The sequence below is a fragment of the Hippopotamus amphibius genome, chromosome 14, assembly GCF_030028045.1.
Source record: "Hippopotamus amphibius kiboko isolate mHipAmp2 chromosome 14, mHipAmp2.hap2, whole genome shotgun sequence".
Lineage (NCBI taxonomy): Eukaryota > Metazoa > Chordata > Mammalia > Artiodactyla > Hippopotamidae > Hippopotamus > Hippopotamus amphibius.
In genome coordinates, this window is record NC_080199.1 from 77,701,311 (window position 1) to 77,718,509 (window position 17,199).

The 17,199-nt window shown below is 52.3% G+C and overlaps 1 protein-coding gene across 7 annotated transcripts in view; it reads left to right on the top strand.

The window, feature by feature from the left end:
* SPATA13 (spermatogenesis associated 13) overlaps positions 1 to 17,199 on the top strand; it is a 65,643-nt gene that overhangs the window by 33,470 nt on the left and 14,974 nt on the right. For 4 of the 7 annotated variants that reach the window (XM_057707464.1, XM_057707458.1, XM_057707463.1 and 1 more), the window contains one exon: positions 16,617 to 16,753. In XM_057707464.1, the coding sequence (XP_057563447.1) occupies positions 16,617 to 16,753 (137 nt within the window). Of the gene's footprint in view, positions 1 to 7,948; positions 8,029 to 12,174; positions 13,091 to 13,270; positions 13,362 to 16,616; positions 16,754 to 17,199 lie in introns of those variants that run through there. The other 3 variants (XM_057707459.1, XM_057707460.1, XM_057707462.1) reach the window with 3 other exon arrangements.

Sequence of the window (17,199 nt, forward strand, 5' to 3'; positions counted from 1 at the left end):
TGTCAGTGTTTATTTTTACGAAATATCCTTGAGAGAAATAGTCTGTCACATGTACACCAGGAAGCTCCAGTCCTTGACTTAGAATTCTGATGTAATACGCCAGCGGTAAGGAAGTGGGGCGGTTAATCGCAGGGTTTAGGCCGTTTCAACCCTGGTTTTTTTTATTTAACGTGTAAGAAATTACTGAAGCGTATTTTTTGAAGTCTCGCGGTGAAGTTAGTACATGCACTAAGCCTCTTTAGTTTGCTCTGTTACTTGGTCCAGACAGAGAGAAGAGATTTCTTTCCGTCGCCCTCCCCTTTGTTGCTGTGGTCCTACTTCTAACCTGTGATCCCGGCATTGCTCTAGTCTAGTCATCGTTATGAAGGTTAATCTTCTTGGGTCAAAAAAACAGAGTTGAGTCTCCGCCCTCCGCTGAGGCCTTGCGACCCTGGCAAGTTATTTAGTCTTTTTTTAAAAAAAATAATTAGTTAATTTATTGGCCGTGTTGGGTCTTCATTGCTGCGGGCGGGCTTTCTCTAGTCGTGGCAAGCAGGGGCTGCTCTTTGTTGCCGTGTGCGGGCTTCTCACTGTGGTGGCTTCTCTTGCTGTGCAGCACAGGCTATAGGCACGCTGGCTTCAGTGGTTGTGGCACATGGGCTTCATTGCTCCGCGGCATGGGGGATCTTCCCGGACCAGGGCTCAAACCCGTGTCCCCTGCATTGGCAGGCGGATTCTTAACCACTGCGCCACCAGGGAAGCCCAAGTTATTTGGTTGTAACGTCCGTTTCTGTAATAGGAGCTATTCCTGTTGTCCACCCCGCAGATGGGTGAGAATGACCTGGTACGTAGTAAGCTTGCAATGAATTATTACAGAGCCCTAAAGGGAAGCGTTAATTATTCCGGGGACGAGGATGGTGGTGAGGGGTGGGCTGTGTTTGCAGCCAGAGTTCTGAGTTACTAACTCATCGGCACTAACCAGCAACTTAACCTTTGACAAGTCACTTAACCTAACGCATGAGGCCCTGAGGCACCAGGAGTCCATATGGAACAGTGTTCTGTTTAATTATTATCCAGATTTGGGTTAGACGGATCTAAAATGCAAACACTCAGGTTACGAGGGGAAAAGAAGGTAACTCGACGGAGTGTTTTCTGTTGACTGTCTCGATCCAAAATTTCAGGCCTTATCAAAGATTTTCCAAAGGATCACCCAGAGACACCTCTAAACCTCTTGTTAAAATAAAAGAAGAGAAGAAATAGCAGGTGTTGAGGGTGTGTTTGAGATTATTTTCACAAACCTCATCTGATCGCTTATTGTTTGGGTGACCTCTTTCTGCGCCTGCTTTTCCAGAGCTTTCTTTCAGTGATGAATCAGAGAGAAAATACAAAGTCACATCGTCCTTGCTCAGTGCCTTGGGAGGGTGATTGTAGCGGAGTTCTCGGGAGGCTGTTGGAGGGGCCGGTGGCCTCGAGCCCTGACGGTCAGGTGCGCACGTGGGTCGGGTCTGGCGGTCTCCTGCCCGGGATCTCGGCTGCTGGGTGTATTTGTGAAACAAGATGATTCCATTCGCTTGTCTTTAGGCAGGCGTCTTCCTGCCTCCTGACACCGTCCTGGCTGAAATCTCTCCCTGCTGACCACGCCGTGAGACCGCGTGGACCCCACAGTCAGACCAATTTAGAGCCAGGAAAGGCTGTAAGTTGTCTGCAGATACAGCACCAGGGCCTGAGACCGCAGGCCCGCAAGTCTGCAAGATGTGTTCGCTCCTGCAGCACTTAGCTGCTGTCTCAGCCTTATCGTTGCCCAGAATCAAGAGTTTTTTTTTTTTTTTTTTTTAAAGGAACATAGTGCTCTAGGTCCTATCTCAGAAAAACATCATGAAGGTTTTTTTTTAACATTTTGACAGCAAACTCTTGAAATTCTCATCTTCTAACATTTAAAACTTTCTCAGTTCTAGAATGTGTGTTTGTTCCAATCCTTCTAAACTACAGAATTAAAAAAGTTTTCAAAATATCATGTGTCTAATGCCAAGTCTCAGAAATTGGATTCTTAAAAGGAAAAGAACAGGGAACTATATTCAATATCCTGTAACAAACCGTAATGGGAAGGAATATGAAAAAGAACATATTTATGTATACATATATATATATATATATATATATATATATATAAAAAATCACCTTGCTGTACACCTGAAACTAACAACATTGTGAATCAGCTATACATCAATAAAATAAATTTTTAAAAAAATGAAAAGAAAGAATATTAAAAGTCAGGGGAAGGGAGAGTAAGAGAGCTAAACATGGAGCAAACCACCACCAAGTGTCCAGCCTCCGTGCTGGTCACTGGTCTTCCGAACGAGGAATCTGAGGCTTAATAACATGCCAGGCTTTCTCCTCACTCAGCTAAGCGAGATGTAAGTCGTAGATAGTGAAGCCAGCGATCAGAGCAGGTCAGACCCCAAAGCTCTGTCACTCCCCCCCCACGCGCTGTGTCCCAGGCACCGTGCTTTTGCAGCACAGAGCACAAAGTGACTTCATGTGCGTGCATGGACGTTTTTAAGGCCATGCCCTAATAATTGCCTTTGATTAAAACAAAGAAAAAAGTGAAATTCATCTGTTATCTTGTTTTGCTCGTTATGTTTGAACCGTGTCCTAAGGATCCAAAGACAAATAGATAAATACAGAAAAGAGGGGAAATGTGTCCCAGGCCTTGAAGGATGTAAACCCCACGTGGGTGTTTACAGAAGACAGGAAAGGCCTCGGTCTCCACGTTGAGACGGTACCTTATCTTTTAAAGGAGAGTTTTGCACCTGTTTCTGAGTTCATCTAAAAGTTGTGGTTGGAGCCCAGGACCAGTGTCTTGTCGGGGGAGGTTTTGGGGAGGGCGGGCACGGGGTGGGGTGGGTGGGAGGGTTCACGGAGGCCTTGAGAGCACATCTGCCATGAGATAGGGTGGGCAGGCACACGGTACCTCGAGTGGAAGAGCCGTCGCTTTGAAGACGCAGCTCTCCGTCTTCCGCCTTCGGTTCTCACCGGCTTGTGCTCGCTCCCCCGCGCTCCGTTTCCTGTGTGTCTAAGTGATGGGGCCTCCCCGCTGTGGTCAGGAGTCTGGCTGCCCAGCCGTGTTCCAGGAAGACCTATGTGGAGCTGCCGTAGCCGTCCACGGGCAGGCAGCTTACCGACACGGTGTCTACGGTTGTACGTCCATACGTGCTGGAAAACGTCATGTGCTGTGTTGAATGTCTCTGTTCTGTTTTCTTACGTTCCTCTGGAAAATGGCGTAACTGTGACCTGAGACTAGCACTAATGTCTGTCTTTAACCCACTTAGAATAGAGGTATCTCCCTGGATCCTCCATCATTTATGCTAATAGGCCAGGGAACGTGGGTCTGAGTAACTGATGGCAAACACAGCTGACTATTTCCTGTTCCGAAACCCTCGCGTTGCAGCTTTGGAAACTGCAGCCCCGTATGAGCCACGGGGGCGCGAGTGAGCATACGCCGAACCCACGCTGTGTTCCCCTTGATTCTTGGCGGGGCGTGGTGGGGGGTCCTTGCTCAGGCTCTGGGCTGGGGGTCCGTCCAGCCAGGGAGAGGGGCTTCCTCGGTTCTGACGTGCACCCAGCCTTGAGCTCGTTTTCTGAAACTGGCAGTAGTGCTCGGCAGGAGAAGAGCATGACTGTCCTCGGGGCCACCTGCCGCCCTGTGCCTCTTCTGTAGCCCTTGGTAATAGGGCTGCACCCAGGCCTAGAGGGGAGGGGAGGTTCTGGACTCTACCCAGGTTAAGAACATCTCTGGACCATGCAGGGAGGCTGCAGCTTTGGTGAAGCGGTTGCTGAGCAGATAGCCGGTGCTGGTGATCTTTCTGCCCAATATCAGAAGGTGGCCACGTAAGAAAACCTGTACCGTATTGTGCTTAAGAAGATCCCAGAAATTCAGAGCTAAATGGAAGCTTACCGGCCACCTGGTCATCTCAAGAGCCAGTCCTGGACAGGTAGAGATTTGAGGTACCGCTGCTAACTTCCCTCCCCAGTGGTCTCCTTTTCCGTATGTACAGATGTGGAGTGAAAATGATCATAACATCCCGTGTGATCCCAACTTTTATTTGGTCCCCTCTGATTCCTACATACGCAGTATTTGATGTTAATGTTTAATTTGGATTTCTCCGGTTTCCTGTGGGACTTAATCCCTTGCTTAATTCTTTCAGCGCCACCCGTAGTCACGGTTGGTGACATCCTTATCCAAGGAGAACAGATTAGTGTGTGTGGCGGGGGTGGGGGAGGAAGGCGGAGGTTTGGGGGGGTGGAGTGTGGAGGAGGTTAAGACTTCCTTCAACTATGCTTAAGGTCTCTGTTGCAGTATTCTTACTGATCTGGAACACATAGGCTCTAATCACTAAAGAATTTTCCAAAACGAACAGTCTCATCTTCTCTGTAGCTTCTTCCAAAAATATCCTGAAAGCATTGTTGGGTCACCTTCCTTTGAGAAGATGCCTCATTGAAATGCAGTTTTTGTTTATTTACTTTTTTCCTTCTTCTTATCTCTATGCTTGCTTTGAGTGTGGGTGTGCAGTAAAGTAAGTTTACGTAGTGAATGCCTTTGGTTTAAGATCCTAAAATCCCTAGGGCCTTCATCTAGTGCCTTGAGCCCATCTCTGGATGTAGAAAAAGTCCTTGGGAAACAGAAGCTGCCCTCTATACCAGCTGCCCAGGGAAAGTGAAAGTGAGCCGTAGACCCAAGTTAAGACAATACCAAGGAAATGTGGCCAAGAGAACTTTTTCTTTTTGAAAACTTGCTATTTTAGCACCCCCCCCCAAAAAAAAAAAATTAAGAAAATGAAAACACTCTGGGTTGTATTTGCCTCCTGCTGGATTTTAAGCTTTGTGAGAAAGGCTGCTCATTGGAATTTCTGTTTCACTGCTTTGCATCTCAGTATTCAGCGTTTCACTTGTTCATTCTCATGGAAACCAGGGCCACCCTTGCATTCCATGGTCTTCATTCGATTCTGAATTAACATGTCTCAAACCTGAGTGTGCCTTTCATCCCAGGTCCCAGGTCCCAGGTCCCAGGCCCCAGGTCCCAGGCCCCAGGCCCCAGGCCCCTGGGTCTGGTTAAAGTCCGGCTCAGATTCCACAGGCCGGCGTGGGCGGGAGGCCTGAAGTCTTCACTTCCCACCGGGGACCTGCTCTTGGGTCACCTGCTGCTGTTGGTTCCTGGACCACACCCTTTGGGGTAGTAACACGTGTTATTGTAAAACGAGAGTTTTGTGGCCTTATGGAAAATTCCATGTTAAACAAAGTGACACAGGTGTCGTTATCTGAAGCCTGTGGGGACTGACCTACCCTCCGGATTTCCAGGAGGTAGATATAGGATTCAGTGGTTTTCAAACATTTTTCATGGACCGTATTATACTAGTATGCCACATGGGATAAAGGGAACCTTGCCTCATAGAGAGTGGTCTGCTCGGAAAAATAATTGCAAGGAGTCTTTTGAATCCATCGTTTAATGAAGCGCTGCCTTTATTAAGAATAGATGTGCCCCAGGACTTCCCTCATGGTCCAGTGGTTGAGACGTCAGGCTTCTACTGCAGGGGGTGTGGGTTCCATTCCTGGTCAGGGAAATAAGATCCTACGTGCCGTGCAGTGTGGCTAAAAAAATAGAAAAAAAAGAAAAGAAAAAAAGAATAGATGTGCCCCTACTGAATGAACTGTCTATTAATCATTTTTAAAAATTTGACTGTTTTCAATCATTTTTTTTCTGCAGCCAGCTCATTTTTCTTTTTTTTCTTTTTTTTATTGAGTTACAGTAAACATACAATAAACTGCATATATTTAGAGCGTACAATTTGGTATCCCAATCTCCCAATTCATTCCCCCCGACCCTCCCCACTTTCCCCACTTGGTGTCCAAATGTTTGTTCTCTACATCTGTGTCTCTATTTCTGCCTTGCAAACCGGTTGATTTGTACCATTTTTCTATAGTCCACATATATGTGTTAATATACGATATTTGTTTTTCTCTTTCTGACTCACTTCACTCTTTATGACAGTCTCCAAGTCCATCCATGTCTCTAGAAATTTTTAAAAAATACTTGCAAGGGGTAGATACGAAGCCGATCTGGGTTTGTGAGTGGTATGTGCGTGCCGGTTTTGCCTTGATTGTGATTTGTTGAAGCCTTCTCTGGGCTTGAGGGTGGGATGCACCAAGTCAATAGAAACAGCCACAAATAGTGAAAGATAAGCAAAGCCTGCGATAAAGCACGTGGTTGGCGTGGGTGTGGTAACTGATGGTGCAGCTTTGCCCACTCAGCGCGTGCTGCGAAGCCTGTGGGGACCAGCATGTTGTGGACCTGAGGTTTGTCAGAGGAGCTGCTGCACAGCCGTCGTGGTTATTAATCCCCAAGGAAGTGCCCGCATTGTCCTAAACTTGGTCGTGTGCTCTTAAGAGCCCTGAGGGCACTACCCGAGCCTGGTTGTCGCCGCTGTGCTGTTCAGACACGGGGACCCTGGAGGTCCGAGCAGGTGGCGTGATGCCGGGAGCCCATCACCCCAGGGCCAGAACGCACTCACGGGCTCAGTTGTCAGCCATGTGCTGGGGGATGACTGTGTAATCACTGCTCTGTGTATATCAGCTCCTTGCTCGTGAAGTTCAAAAGTCAGCATCGTGAGGGAACTGAAGGAAGCTGTTTGTGAATAGGTGTCGTTTCACAATATGACTTGCTGATTGTAGATAACTGGGAAAATACCAAAAAGTAAAGAGGAAATAAATAACTCATGTCATCTAGAGAGAGCCTCTTTATTTTTTTTTATTTTATTTTTTAAAGATTTGTTTTATTATTTATTTTATTTATTTTTGGCTGCATTGTGTCTTTGTCGCTGCACACAGGGGCTACTCTTCCTTGTGGTGCGCGGTTGTGGTGGCTTCTCTTGTTGTGGAGCACTGGCTCTAGGCGCTCGGGCTTCAGTAGTTGTAGCACTCGGGCTTCAGTAGTTGCAGCACTTGGGCTTCAGTAGTTACGGCTTGCAGGCTTAGTTGCTCCACGTTATGTGGGATCTTCCTGGCCCAGGGCTTGAACCTGTGTTCCCTGCATTGGCAGGTGGATTCTTAACCACTGCACCACCAGGGAAGCCCTGGAGAAAGCCTCTTTAAAAAAAAAAAAGAAAAAGACAGTTTTCTTCATTATAGAGAACAGATATTTTATATAGTAAAAGATATGCATATTCTTGTTGAATCGTAGAAGGCACTCATGTTTACATATTTTTAAACAAATCCCTCTTTTAAAGTGAGTTCACAGATTTGTAGTTAGCATAATGTCATATCATAACTGAAATTTTTGTCATGCCTTAGCGTGAAATCCCAACTCCAGTTTTGAACGTAGCGACCTCTCTGCTTCTTCCCCCGTGACATAGATTCCTTCTTTTTTTTTTCCTCAGCCCCTTTATTTTTCTAAATTGAAGTACAGTTGATTTACAAAGTTGTATCTGCTCTACAGCAACGTGATTCAGTTATACATATATACACACTTTTAAAAAATGTTCTTTTCGATTATCCTTCATCACAGGATGTTGAACGTAGTTCCCTGTGCTCTGCAGTGGGACCTGGTCCTTCATCCATCCTGTGTGTGATAGCTACGTCCTGAAAGCTCTCTGCAGGTCCACCCCAGGCTTTGGGATTGCAGTGAGAAGCAGCAGGCACCTTCCTTTCTCCCGTTGTCATCGGAGGCTCTCGGGGCCCCTGATAGGCTGCTGCGGTGCCTGGTTTTCTGGGTGGCGCCTGAACTGCCTTTAGACTTCCCTCCCTGCCCGCCGGCCCGTCTGGGGCCGTAACCTCAGCCGCCCGCGGGCGCTGTGAGCTGGGAGGCTCCAGCCGGGCAGGCACAGGCGTCCGCAGTGAACACGCGATTCTGCTGTGTCCGCGGCCGGAGCCTGTGTGATTCTCCGTGAGGCTCCGTCGCCCCCCAGCCGCGCTCTGGACGAGGCTGTTTTCCAAACGGCAGGATGGTGGCTAGAGGGGAAATCACAAGATTCTGGAGTCTGGAAAGCCTCCACCTGGGTACGTGTGCAGGGAACGGACGCTTGCGTCTGGCGACGTTGCCGAGTCCTCCCTCGGTCCTTGCAAGTTGCAGGGCTCTGTCTGCTGCTTCTTGTCGGGGGTGTGTGTGTGTGTGTGTGTGTGTGTGTGTGTGAGAGAGAGAGAGAGAGAGAGAGCTCGTTTGTCCTGGTCCGGGGTCCCGGGGGCAGTTCTAGGCGTGGACACAGTGGCTCAGAGAAGCTGGTTTGGGTTATGGTACAGCCCTTGGTATGAGATAGAAAACAGTAAGAGCCGAGCGTGGACTGTCCTTTATGAGTTACGGATCTGGTTTTTGTTGTGCTAGTTGTTGTTTTTGTTACGTGAAATTTCTTTATACAGGAGATTAATGTTGGGGTCCACAACAGTATTCCTGGCTAATTTGGGGTGTGTGAGGTGTGAGGGTATGAATTGATTTTTGAAAAACACTGTCGACTGTTTGCAGAGGTATTGTTGCCGAGGACTCCGTTATCGTACGGTGCTCCGTCCCACCTTGCTTGTCAGCGTTTTGGGAGTGTTGTCAGCTAGACGAATTCCTATTTAAGTGTGAAAGAAACTCCGTTCTTTCACACTAGGAAGTTATCAATTGAAACCCATGTATCTTTAAAAGGAGTAAGAAAATATGCTTCACAGAAAGGATTCCGGCTGACTGCTACACATGGATGCCATAGGGTGCTTTAGAAAAAAAAAAAAGTCTCGTCTCTGTTTCTGCCTTGAATCAGTGCCAGTAGCTCAAGCGAAATGCATGGGAATTACAGGTGACAGTCTGAAGGCAGCCTTGGGCCTCGCAGAGCCGCACAGGGTGTATTCTGTGCTCCTTCCTTGCTTTGCTTGGCTTTCTGTGCTGGCCGAGAGCAGGCAGGGATGTGGTTAGGGCTTCTACTTTTGGCCTCTCCACGAACGAACATTTACAAAAAGAAAAAAAAACCGCCCAGACGTTTCTGTGTTCAGAGCACAGGCCTGCCTGCCAAGTGGCTGTGCTTGTCAGTGGAGTGACCAGTGGTCCCAGCGTCCGACGTGGAGGAGTGTGGCCGCCCGGCCTCATCCTGGCCTGGGGGGTGCGCCAGGGGCTGTTTTATCCCAGGGCTGCCGGGCCTGATGGAGCCGCCCCCCACATTCCTCCACTCCCGGGCGGGCACAGGGCCCGGTCCTCCTTCCTACGCGGGCGGAGGCTGGGGAGGCCGGACTCAGCCTCCGCGCCGAGCAGGGTGCTCTCCCATCGCCGGGATGTGCAGCTGGGCAGGCCTCCTGCGTGGGGTCTGCAGCTCCCCCCCGCGCCCTGGGGCTCCAGCGCTCCAGCCCTGCTGGCCTTTGATGAGCCTGGCAGTCAGGAGAAAGGAGGAGGCAGCTCTGCCGGAATCTTCTTTTTTCCCACTGGTTCGGTGTGTTTCCGGGACCGTCTTTCACATACTCCCTGTACTAAGTGTGTATGTGTATACGATGCCACCACACTGTTCAGTCAACCTTAAGTGACATGCCAGCGTGAAATGCAGTGGCAAGCCTGCTGAATGGGGGAGGGGGCTCTGTCTTATTTGAGAGCCCTGAGCGGGCAGGCGACCCTGAGGGACAGCCCAGCAGCTCCAGGAGGAAGCTTCTGTGGGTGGTGGGTGGGGAGGGTCCTGTCTGGTCACTGTGGCTGTGAGGCCAGGGCCAGGCAGGTGCACGGCAGGATGGCTTTGGAGGCGGACAGACCTGGGGTTGAATTCCAGCCCCACCCCCGGGGAGCGGCTCCTTAACCTCTTTGAGCCACAATTTTCTCCTGTATAAACAGACAGTAGTAATTCCAGGAGGCTTACCAGGCTTGGATGAGATGATTTATGTAAGCGCTTAGCGCAGTGCCTGGTACACACTGAGAGTTCATTCCGGGGATTTGCTGAAATTGGACAGATTCCTTCGCAGGGTTTGTGCGGCCAGCCTGCGGGGCAGCTGCCAGGAGCTGGGAGGGGTGTGGAGAGCAGCCTCAAGCTGCCGGGGGGCGGCCAAGTGGAGGAGAGGGGCGAGGCCAGAGACACAGGTGGCTGCCAGCATGGACGGCAGCCTCGGTCAGAGCCAGCCCCAAGGAGGAGAGGAGGAAGCGGACTCCAGCCCCAGGGCTCCCGCAGGACACCGAGGAGCCCAAAGCCTAAACCTGGGCCTGGACTGGGGCCCCTAGGAGCACAGAGACCCTGGACGCAGCGCCTGTCCGGGGCTCCGGCCCAGACCCCGGCCCGCCTGTCGTCGGCTCCGAGTGCCCCTCCACAGGTGACAGAGAGCACGCAGCATGCACCTCTAGGGCAGGGTTTGCCTTTAAATTGAGAAGAAGGAAAAGTACTCAAACAGATGAGAGCGTGCGCCTTGGGGGCCTGGTGTAAATTAAGCTCCGTCGTGAGGTGACCCGGTCACTGCGCGGGCGTCAGGAGGCCACCGAGGCCCCGTGTGGAGTCCAGGTGTACAGTTCTCTGCTGGGAGGGTTATTTCCAGAAGATGTGTGGGCATCGTAAAAGGTTATCAGTGAAGGGTGGCATGTCCATTTCTAGTACCTTTTTGACCGTCTTAATGTCAGCATGTTTAAAAGATTCAAAAATACTATGTATGGAAAGTGGTTTGAACGTCTAGGTAAGGCTAATAGTGACTTTCCTGAAAGCAGCATTAAGCTCTAGACTGGGAAGAATTTCGTGCTTTAATTCAGTGAGCTGACATTGACTAATAAGCGTGGCCCTTGTCCCCGAGGAAGTCAGAGCTGGGACAGGAGAGGGGCAGATGTGAGGAGAGACACCGCCAAGGAGGATGTTGCAGTGAAACGGCTAAAATACGACGACCGTGTGAGTATGGTGGACGTTTTCCACCTGGCTGGCTCTGCTGCTTCCGCTCTTAAGATGGGAAGTGAGAACAGCTTGTCTCCAACCTGTGGAAGCCTGAGCGATCAGCAGGAGGTTTCCTAAAATGTGTATTTTTAGTGGCTTATTGTAAGTGCGGGAATTTCCCCGACGTGACCCGTGTCTTAGAGGGACACCCCCAGAGCAGGTCTGCCCGTGTGGCCTGCGTGGCAGGTGCCCGGTCATGACGCCCACCGTGTTAGCACTTGGCTTCCTCTGACCTGTCACCTGCCCTCCCCGACCCCGTGTGACAGATAAGGGGGGCAGTTCCCCAGCTGCAAAGAGAAAGGAAGGCTCGGGAAAGCTCGGGGCCTTTTCTAATGGGGCCCGGTGGGGTCCCAGCAAAGTCTTGAGCTTTTGAAATTCCATCCCTCTGATCAAAAGCCCTTAAAGGTGCAAAATGAAGCCAAACAGGAGAGACCTGACGTGTGTCCTGAGAAAAACTGCCACCGGGACATGGGCGGGGGGCCTATTTGCTGTGAGCGGGACTCGGGATCCTATAGGAAGGCCCCCTCCTCCGGCATGTCATAGGACACAGGTTTCTGTTGTTGGTGACACGTGATGTGTCCTGTCCTAAAAAACTCACCTGGAGGACCCGTCGCCAGGTCTTGTCCCTTCACAGACATGAAATCCAGGTTCAGACAGAGGACTGTCACCCGAGGCGTGCGGACGCTGTTGGGCGTCGGCCTTCTGCCAGACTCCCGCCGCGTCTACGGTGTTTGCAGCGGCCCTGGCTGTGCGACGGCGCGCCCTCTGTGCCCTCTGTGGCCGCGGGCTTCTCTCCCGACGGCTCCTGAAGCCCGTCCAGCCAGGCCCGGAAGCGTGGACGGCAGTTTCCTCGGATTGGGTCATCCAGGAAGCGAGCAGAGATTGGGGGGAAACAGGGATTCAGGCCAAATCTTAAGATACAGCTGTGTGAGGGGTGGGCTGGTGAAGGGGAGATGGCCCCCCCAGCATGTCCCCTCTCGAGACCCGGGATGCCAGCCTTTGCAGGGGATGCGACCGTGACGGGTGAACAAGCACGGGATAAATTCATGTCACACACGTGGAGAATGTTCCTGCACGTCTACTCCGTGGTCCCAGAATTGTCCCTGCAGAGGTGTGCGCTGTCCTCAGCACGCACGGCCTGTGGACCAGAAGGGCGTTGCGCTGGGCGCGGCCGCAGCCCAGAGAGGTGCGGTGGACGGCGCAGCTCGGCTGCTCTCAGGGCCCTCTGTCCAGGAGGTCGAGGTTTTCATTTCAGTTTGCAACAGTCTGTGCTCAGCGTTTACGAGATCCTTTTCAGACGTGGCTTGTTCACGGTTGCTTATTCGACAACAGAGGTACTGCAGCCAGCCGGGACCTGGAGGCACTGGCAGCCCGTGTGCCGCTGTGGGAATGCAGGACAGCGCAGCCTCTGTGGGGAGCAGCGTGGAGGCGCCACGGGAGAGTCAGAAGAGAATCGCCACGGCACCGGCTGTCCCACCTCTGGATGCACACCCAGGAGAATTCAGACAGCATCTCGAGGACGTGTGTGCACGGCCACGTTCAAGAGCCAGGAGCCACCCCAATGCACGTGCAGGGGTGGATGCATGAAGAAGGCATGGTACTGGATGCAGTGGAATGTCACCCCTCCCTAAAAAGGAAGGAACTCGGATACAGGTGACTACACGGCTGGACCTTGAAGACCCGGTGCTGTGCAGTATGTCAGCCACAGAAGGGCAAACGCCTTGTGACTCCACGCACATGAAGGACGCCAAGTATTCAAAACACAGAAACAGAAAGCAGAAAGCTCGTTGCCAAGCAGTGGGGGCGGGGGAGAGGAGGAAGAATTCGTCTTTAATGGGGACAGAGTTTCAGTTTCGCAAGAGGAAAAAATTCTGGAGATGGTTGCCTAACAATGTGAAATACTAAACATGCTGAACTGTACACTTAAAAACGGCTAGGATGGTAAATTTAATGTTACGTGTTTTTTACCACAAAAGGAAGGAAAGAAGGAAGTTAATTAATTAAATTTCCTCTTTCGTTGTTAGAGTGTATTCATTTCTCCTGATTTTGCTGAAGCACATTTTGAGAATGTGTAGTAGGTCTACATCATGCAAAACACCCCTAAGTAAAAAATCACCGCTAAAAAAAAAAAGAAAATGAAACTTGACAATCTCCCGAAAAGGCGCCGTGTGAACCTTCGTCTGCCGTTGAAGCTTTTACGTCAGGTACACACTCCTCGGTGAGGAGGGGATGCTGGCAGCGGGTTGGGGGGCCAAGGGGAGGAGGCCTGCCCAGCGCGGGGGGCTCCAGGTGGGAGGGGCATTGTTTAAGTGGCGGGGGTTGGGGGCAGGTGGGGGTAGGTGATATCCTGCAGAAGAACCTGTGGCAACGCAGCAGACCACCCGGTGGAAGCACATCTTCAGAAGGTGGCCTTGGAGCAGCAGAGCCGGCGGCCGGCCGGGTGTGCACCCCTCCACCCAGCCCTCGTGCCCCCAGGTGAAGCTTAGCTGGCTGCTGGGGGTACACAGACAGACCCTCTCTCTTCTCTCAAGGAAGCTGCGGCCTCAGAAGGGAAGCACGCATGTAAAGGCCGCGAGTGTGGGGGTGACAGGACTGCTCTCTGTGTAGACAGGGCATGCGGAGGGTGGGTGGAAGAGGCCCGGAGGCGGGCTCCCGGCCACTGACCTGGGAAGCTGGTCAAGGAGGACGCTTGCCAGGTGCTTTTGCTCCAGTTCCTTCGCCAGTCCCTGGACATGCTGCCTCTCTCCCACCAGCACGGGGGCCGCACGGGGGCCACCTTGTTTCCATGGCTCAGTACAGGCTGACTCGTGAGGCCTCTTGGCTGGAGCTCTTTTTTTAAATTAATGAATGAATTAATTTATTTATTTATTGGCTGAGTTGGGTCTTTGTTGCTGTGCACGGGCTTTCTCTAGTTGCGGCGAGCGAGGGCTGCTCTTTGTTGTGGTGTGCAGGCTTTTCATTGCCATGGCTTCTCTTGTTGCGGAACACGGGCTCTAGGTGCATGGGCTTCAGTATTTGTGGTGCATGGGCTCAGTAGTTGTGGCTCGCAGGCTCTAGAGTGCAGGTTCAGTAGTTGTGGTGCACGGGCTTAGTTACTCCACAGCACATGGGATCTTTCTGGAGCAGGGATCGAACCCGTGTCCCCTGCATTGGCAGGTGGATTCTTAACCACTGCGCCACCAGGGAAGTCCCTCAGCTGGAGCTCTTTTCTAGGCGTTCCTGACGCAGTCAGACACTGTCCAGTATCCGAGGTCCACGTCTGTTTCCAGATAACTCTACCCGGTGTCTCGTGTAGAGGTTCAGCATTTTTTTCGATGGAATCCTTTTTTCATTAAACTCCTGTAAACTCTGGGTTTGCACCTTATCACCTGGCTTTTTTTTTCCCTTTACTGATTTTCATAGCAACACCAGATGAGGTGGTAAAGATTTCTCCCGGGAAACACACTTCGGAGGGTCTTAGGGGGACAGTGTGGTTTTCTGGCTCCACTGTGGGGAGGGGGCCCAGGCGCCTTGACTTTCCTGGGCATAACAGCCCCGCTGAGATGGGAGGAGGAGGGATGCTCGGGGCTGGGCGCTGCCAGCTGATCTCGGCCTCCTGTGCTCTGGGCCCCGACAGACCCGGAGGTGGCATGAGTCCCCCTCCCCGGGTCAGCCGTTAGCCCCGAGGGCTCTGGTTAGGGGAGGGGTGCAGCCTTACTGTTACCTCCGTGGAAGTCTGATAAGAAAGCCTCGTGTGCTCACAGCAAGTGCATTTGCTTCCTCTGGGCTTTCTCCCCACCCTGCCGACACACCCCAGTAAAAGCCAGGTAACCTCGTGTTCTCTGCCCGAGAGCACTGTGGCCACAGCGCAGGGCAGGCGTGACCACATGGTGCCCAAGGATGGACACACACACACACACACACACACACACCCCTGGGAGGTGTGCATCAAGGGAGCGGCAGGGCTGGAGCGGGGGCAGGAGGAGAGCCCCAGGGGCCTGGTGTGCAGAGCTGGGGCCCGGGCCGGGGTGGACAGGTGCCTGCAGGGCACCCGAAACGTGCTTATCCAGAGGGGATGGGCTGGGAATGTAGGACGTGCGTCAGATCTTGAAGCCTCGGTACGAAATAAAGAATAAGAAATATCTCACTTAAAAAAATAAAATAAAAAATAAATTTAGAATAATAAGAAAATATCTCATTTTAAAAAACAGGTGCCTCAGTTTAGACAGCAGACCTGTGCCCTGAGGGTGGAGCTACTAGAAATTCTGCCTCGTGGGTCCTTGAAAGAAGCAGGGCGCACAGAGGGGTCCCACCAGCATCCAAACAGCCGTCCCCCCCCTGCCCTGCCGGCTCCTCCCGGACTCCCTTTCTCGTGAATTCTCCCAGAAACCCCGGGGTCTTCCGCATCGTCGTGGATTTTACCCTCTTTGTTGCTCCCGCATCACCTGGACCTGCATCGCCTTGTATTTCGCTCCCCAGCCGTTCCCCTGAGGCAGCCCCGTGGTCCCGGCCCATCCAGCTGACCCACCGACCCAGCTGGCCTCCCGCGCCCAGGGTCTGCCCCCCGCCCCCACCTCCTTCGTGCACAGCCCAGCCCCCACCACACTCGCCGCCGCCACCGCAGTGGCTCCTCTTAGCGAGTCCCAACCTCAAATCAGGATGCCAGGAAGGTGACACACATTGTCTCACCTAAGTCTCCGAAAAGAAAGACGCTACTGTTTATAACAGAAGGATGTGGAGCTGGGAGAGGCTGACCTGCCTGGCTAGAGTCCAGGCCTGGAGAGGGGCAGGGGGAGGATTCAGACCCGGCCTCCGCGACTCCAACACCTGTTCTCCTCCTGCGGTGCCGGGGGACCTCTGTTCGAAGCCTGTCACTCCTGTGCTCAGGCCCTGCAAGAGCAGCCCCGGTGCTTGCTCTGACCCTCAGGCCCCCACAGCGGTCCCCACCTTGCCTTCCTGTCCTGTCCTTTGTTAGATGTCCTCGTGCCCAAGTCCAGCCACGTTCTGTCCTCAGTCAGGAGCCAGACCCCTCCCCTGGGCCCCTGTCCTCACGGGGGACATGCCACGGCAGGCGGGCCTTGGCGAGGAGCCCACTGTCCCAGGAGGAGATCTGAGTGCCGGGGCGGTCCGCCCAAAGCGCCATAGCCGTCCTCGAAGGGTCTTTCTCTGGTTTATAGAGGAGCCCTGTAACTCCCGACTCTGACCCTGTGGGTTCTGGCCCTTCGCTGTGCGGGCAGCTGGGAAGCCCGGCTACACGGCTGCATGTACCACACCATCAGCGCCGTCCGATTTAGCGGCACCTACTGTCCTTGCAGGGAAACGATGGAAGCCGGACACTTTTTAAAAAATTGATTACGTTTTCCACTTTGTTTTCCTCCTCGAGCTTATCGACACATTACTTAGAAACATTACCTGTATTTTTATATCCATTTTGGAGCACACGTTTCCAACTAAATCACACGTCATCCGCTCAGTATCCTGACTCACAGAGTAACCCTGTGTGTCACCGCTGGCGGTGGTCTGTACGGTGTGCCTTTCTCACCAACGGGGACATGCAGCCCCGGCTCTTCTTAGCACCAGCTGCTGCCTTTGGATGAATAGATCAGTAGACGTTTTCTAATGGTTTCTTGCTCTGGGTAAGATGAAGGTGATTACTTTCCCCTGGGGGCACATTCTCAGAGGTCATAGGTTTTGTGGTTATATTTTTGTCACTAGCTGTGTCCTTTAAGCCACACCGTCTCCCTCTCTCAGTTTCTTCAGATGGCGGTGGGGAGTCGTCCGCCCTAGCGGATGACAACGGCAGCGAGGAGGACTACGGCTATGGAGACCTCTGCCGGGCCAACCCCCGGTACCTGCAGCCGGGCGGGGAGCAGCTGGCCATCAACGAGGTACGTCGTTAATTCCGCGTGGCAGCGGCCAGTGCGGGAGACCTCGGTGTTCAGGGCCCCAGACCCACTCGTACTCTGCTCTCTGATTATTCCTCAGTGAACGTATTCTAAAAGCCAGGACTCCGGTTAGAAAGACAGTCTGGTTTTCTTGTGCTTTCAAGGATGATTTATGTGATTAAGTGCTGCAGATAACTGAAGCCGTCGCTCCCAGTCAGTGCGGCTGTCATTGTGCTTGGAGATGGCTTCTCAGTTCAGGAACGTCCTCCCTACATTCATAAAGATCTCACAACCCATCTGGGGGGGGTGAACGTCAGTTACTGCCCACAGTTTAGCAAACACTGAGACTGAGAGGCTGAGTGACTTGCTAACCAACGGCGGAGCTGAAGTGGACCACGTGTTTCTCACCACGGATCTGGGCTTCTTTCCGCCCTTCTGCATCTTTAGCC